At 43.1% G+C, this 4624-nt stretch overlaps 1 protein-coding gene across 2 annotated transcripts; it reads left to right on the top strand.

The window, feature by feature from the left end:
* Positions 1-210: 210 nt before the first annotated feature.
* Positions 211-4353, top strand: sgo1 (shugoshin 1). Of its 2 annotated transcripts, none has more exons than XM_079288178.1 (10): positions 211-305; positions 495-649; positions 840-1048; positions 1158-1210; positions 1300-1364; positions 1681-2532; positions 2650-2745; positions 3426-3593; positions 3893-4013; positions 4113-4353. In XM_079288178.1, the coding sequence occupies exons 2-10, from the start codon at positions 505-507 to the stop codon at positions 4270-4272; spliced, it is 1869 nt and encodes a 622-aa protein (XP_079144304.1). In that variant the 5' UTR covers positions 211-305; positions 495-504; the 3' UTR covers positions 4273-4353. The 2 variants fall into 2 exon arrangements, with proteins under 2 accessions (XP_079144304.1, XP_079144303.1); XM_079288177.1 differs by having other exon boundaries at positions 3824-4013.
* Positions 4354-4624: the final 271 nt, after the last annotated feature.

The raw sequence follows: 4624 nt of genomic DNA, 5'->3' as shown, positions 1-4624 counted from the left end.
TCAGAATGTGCAGACGAATAATGAATACCAAGTCAGTTACACCTCTTTAACTGAGCAAGATACTGTACATTCTTTATTGTTGTTTCTATACATTAGCGCCATCTCGCGCACGGTAGTTTCACTCAAAGGAAGTGACGCTGTCTCAAATTCCCACCAATCAACAGCCGCGGCTCAAAATTCGAAAGTCAACCTGCGACGAGCAGAGAGTCGGATGTGATGTGCAGAAATGGATTGTGTTGCTAAATAACTTTAGCCAACAACGCATTTAGCTACACACCAAATAGCCTGGTGGTTTGCACGTGTCGGTAAGTTGACTTTTAGGTTTCTTTCAAACACGACGGCAGCCTACAACTACTGTAGACATGGTTATATCGACATACGTTAACGTTAAATAGCATGCTAACCTAGTTAGCACATTAGCTTAGTCGTTTGTTTTGATGGCTACGCTGTTGATAAATTGGACAACGCCAAGCAAACATTTGAACTAATCACAGATCCTGAGCCATGGCGAGAGAGAGGATCCAGAAGAAGTCCTTCCAGCAGAGTCTGGAGGACATTAAGGAGAGGATGAAGGAAAAGAGGAACAAACGGCTGGCTCGTGCGTCAGCCCCCAGAAGAGTACGGTCCAAAATGATAAACAACAGCGGTGGTAAGGAAGTGGGCCATGCTTATCTATCGCTTTAACAATCACAGCTTAGATGACGTGTAGGACTTTCCCCACAATGATGTAGCATACTATTACTAGTACTTGACATTGCCAGATGCAGGCGAGATGTTGAAACGCAGATGACGTTTTACCCTAAACCAGCAAATACCATCCATTCCGTGTTTTCTCCCAGTGGTTAACTCCATTCACACCATCCTGAAGGGTGTCCAGCTGAACAACAAGGAGCTGGCTGTTGCCCTGCAAGTTGAGAAGGAAAAGGGGAGACAGGCTAATGCAGTGATCCTGCAGCTGAAAAGGGAGCAACAGGCACTGTTTCTTCACCTACTTCTGTTCAAGAAGAAGCTCAAGGAGCAGGAGGCTCTCGCAGTGAGTGCTACAGAGGTACACCGAGGAGACCTGTGGTCTGTTCTTTGTTGATCAACTCACTAATTATTTTCCGAAGTAATGTTACTGTGTGCATTATATTTGATTTATTTCTTTGTTGATTTAGAATAAAGCTCCAAACGTCCTTGTGGAACCCAAACACCATGTGGATTCAGCGAGGTAACTTTTTGAAAACAAAAATGAATTGCATAAACTTTGATGACATCCCTTGTTCTGAGATTCAGGATCTATTACCTCTCAATTTACAGGAGAAAGCGGTCCAGCCAGAACCTCGATAAGCCCATTGTGTGCAAATCCTCACCAATTTGTGCAGGTATATATAGACACCAACACTACTACTGCTACTACTACTCTTAATATTAATGTTACGGATTAGCCAGAATAGTTCAATCTTTGTCAGTACTTTTTTACCATTTTGCTCGTTAAGTAATCAAACTACTTGTGAAGCACTCTGCCAGGAGTCTTATTTGTAGACCGATCAACAGAACACATTTAAATATTGGCTATTCTTCAGATCACAAAATGACATGACAGCTATTGTGTACTGGTCTCACTGTTTTATTAAACTATTGCATGTATCCAAAAAAACTAAACTGTTGTAATGTTTTTGTTCTTTTTTTTTTTCACAGACCTTTCGCCTTCTGAAAAGAATAAACAATCTGACAGGCAGATGCTGCTGCCATCTACGGTGAGTGTGAGACGTCGCCATGCAGATAGAAGAACCGGGAGGAGGTCTGACCGTGTGCAAGAAAGGAAGTCGTTGCGTGAGGGTGACTCCATCACAGGCTTGGGTACTTTGATAGCAAGTCCTATTCGCAGTGACCATGAAAATACAAATCAGTCACAGCGAGGAGCAGAAACAGATTTCGTGGAGCCCGTTGGAACTCAGGATTTTCTCCATTCTACTCCTGAACCCGTCCCGCCCAAAAACAGCAACAACCAGCAACGGCCCAGCAGAAAAAAAGCCCAGCAGCAGCCCCGAACCAAACCAGAACCTGCTGCACAGAAAGCAGAGAGAGGCCGCAAACCAGGCCGGGCCCCATTGAAGAAACCTTGGGAGAATCACAAACCCAGAACTCGCTCCAAGAGTCGAGACCGCTCAGCCACACGGGCCCAAACAGCAGTTCCGTCACAGGGCAATAAGCTCAACAGCTCACTGGGTTTTAACGACACATTTGACTTTGATTGTGAGGAGGCGGTTCACCTCACACCGTTTAGGGCCAAGGCAGAGGACACTCAGTCGTCCACGCCCATCAGCGAAGAGACTCCTCAAACTGAGGCTGCAAATGTGGTTCCCAAACAGATTGAATCCAGCTCGTCATCACCAGCTTCAGAATCCGAGGACAGCCTTTATGTCCCTCAGAAGAGCAGACGGGCACAGAATTCCCCCGAGAAGACCAAAGTCATCACCACTCGTAGAGGCCGGCACTCTAAAGTCGTCAGACAGAAAGAAATCATCCCTCCAAAACAAGGGATCTCTGGTGAGCTTTTGGGTTTTGTTGTTCTTAACATGATCTTTATATTTGATTTGTGGTTTATTTGAGTAGAGATGGTTCTAGTTAATGAAACAACTTCATGAATTATTTTGTGTTTTGTAGTCTTTAGAGATGAGGAGTCAAGTCCTAAGGCTGTAGAGCCTGAAAAGACAGAAGCTCATCCCTCCCCTGACTCTAGCTTCTCTACCTATCACCACGGTGAGTAAATGGTCCGGAACACGTTGAGCATTATAATTATAGCTCTCGGGTTGTAATGCATGACCGTGAGTATACACAAAGCTGTGAAGGCGAACTAGATAGCGTAATGACGTTTTGTAGTCTCATTTGGCCACTTTATTAGTAACCGCCTTATTTAAGACTTCAAAATTCTCGAGAGGGGTATTTACTGGTGTGTTTTATATCGTAGAGCAACAAATTAAAACATCTCAAGCCTGTGCAAACCATAGAACTTTTTTTCAGGGAAGATGAGGGAACCGGAAGTGCAAAAATGCTAACTCGTGCAATATCAATCGAGACTTTATAGACATCCAGGTTGGCCAGTCGGGCAAGGAGGTTTTAGTATTCCTGCTGAATGAATGAATTTTGGTCTGCAACTAATTAACCTCATGAAAGTGACAAAATATATAGCACATTGTACATTTTTTCTTTTCCTGCATGATGTTTTTTAACTTTCCTGAGGCACAGCCTCTTAAGTGTAACCCAACAAATCTTGCTTGGTGTTATCCTCTACTCTCTTGGTGTCCTTACTGTTGGATACTGTATGATCTTTAACAAAGATGTCACGTTAAATTGTTTAGTAAATTGTTTCATGGCTCTTTTTTTCACATGAGCAAATGTTTTTGCTTGTTGTGATTTGTTTGTTCATCCTGGTTTTTCAGAGCCTCCAAGAGGGGTTAAGGAGAAGGATTGTTTGCTGGCTGTCAGCCCTCTGGTTGAAGTGGAGATGATGAGAATAGACAATGTCCTGTCTAATTTTGGCGATTCCTCTGGTGAAGCTCCTCTTTTACCTCACCAAACACCCCAGAGGATCAAGATGTGCAAGAAACGTACGTTTACTTGTCACTTATTAAATGTGCTTGTCGAAACACAATCTCACAGTACGACTGCTTCGTCACATCAGTGGGCACTTGGGGGGCGTGGCCAGATCGCATCTTCATCGCCTTGTCACTTCTCTATGCGTTCCAGTCTTCCTGGCTCACTCCTGTGCGCACATGAATACGCACCCCTGTTTTCTTTTTCTTCCTTTTGGATCACGCCTTTCATCACGTTTCCACAGGTGGGCTTGGTGTAAGGACAGCAGGGCGGGGCTTGAATCTGTGTGATGTGACCAATCTGTCCCCTGCAGCCTATCGCAAATTCTCCCATGGTAGCTCACGGCCCTCTGATGCCCGATGCGCCACCCCTGTTCCTGCTCGCAAGCGGCGCTGCACCATGGTGGTGGACTACAAGGAACCCACGCTAAATGCGTAAGTTTACACATTGATGCTGCTCTTAGTGTAAACGATTTCAGATATGTTCACATTTTACCGCTTGAATGCTCAACAATTACATTGTGGTGTTGACAGGAAACTTCGGCGTGGAGACAAGTTCACAGACGTGCAGTTCCTCCGCTCTCCTATTTACAAGCAAAAGTCTGGCAGGAGGTCTGTGCAGAAATCAAGGAATTCAATTAGCAGCCAGCAGCCATTTGATAAATACAATGAGTCATTTGTTGGATGTCGCTGAAGGCAGCTACCTTGTGGAGTGTATTGTCTGTTTTAATGTGATTTCTTAGGTTTGACAAGTGATCATTTAGTTTTTTTTAACTCTCAAGATTGTGTGTATATATATATATATATATATATATATATATATATATATATATATATATATATATATATCAATATATATATATTTTTTTTTGATGGAAAACTGTGCTTTATTGAGAGCTTTATTTATTTGTTGGCTGCAAAGCTTGAGTTTGGCTTTTCTCATGATCTCTACGTAAATGTATTAATGGTTATTTTGTGAAGATGGCTCGTTCTATTTGTCAGCATTTTAGTTCTATTTTTATTATATCCTGAATTACTTCATGTTC

Source organism: Melanostigma gelatinosum, assembly GCF_949748355.1.
Source record: "Melanostigma gelatinosum genome assembly, chromosome: 17".
Taxonomy (NCBI): domain Eukaryota; kingdom Metazoa; phylum Chordata; class Actinopteri; order Perciformes; family Zoarcidae; genus Melanostigma; species Melanostigma gelatinosum.
The sequence above is the reverse complement of the archived record's forward strand: the minus strand, read 5'-3'. Positions and strand labels throughout refer to the sequence as shown.

Bases quoted from the DNA above. Each gene is read 5' to 3' on its own strand.
- sgo1 (XM_079288177.1), top strand. From the start codon at position 505: ATGGCGAGAGAGAGGATCCAGAAGAAGTCCTTCCAGCAGAGTCTGGAG. The intron at 650-839 runs GTAAGGAAGTGG...GTTTTCTCCCAG, and splicing joins AATGATAAACAACAGCGGTG to TGGTTAACTCCATTCACACC. The intron at 3,594-3,823 runs GTACGTTTACTT...ACGTTTCCACAG, and splicing joins GATCAAGATGTGCAAGAAAC to GTGGGCTTGGTGTAAGGACA.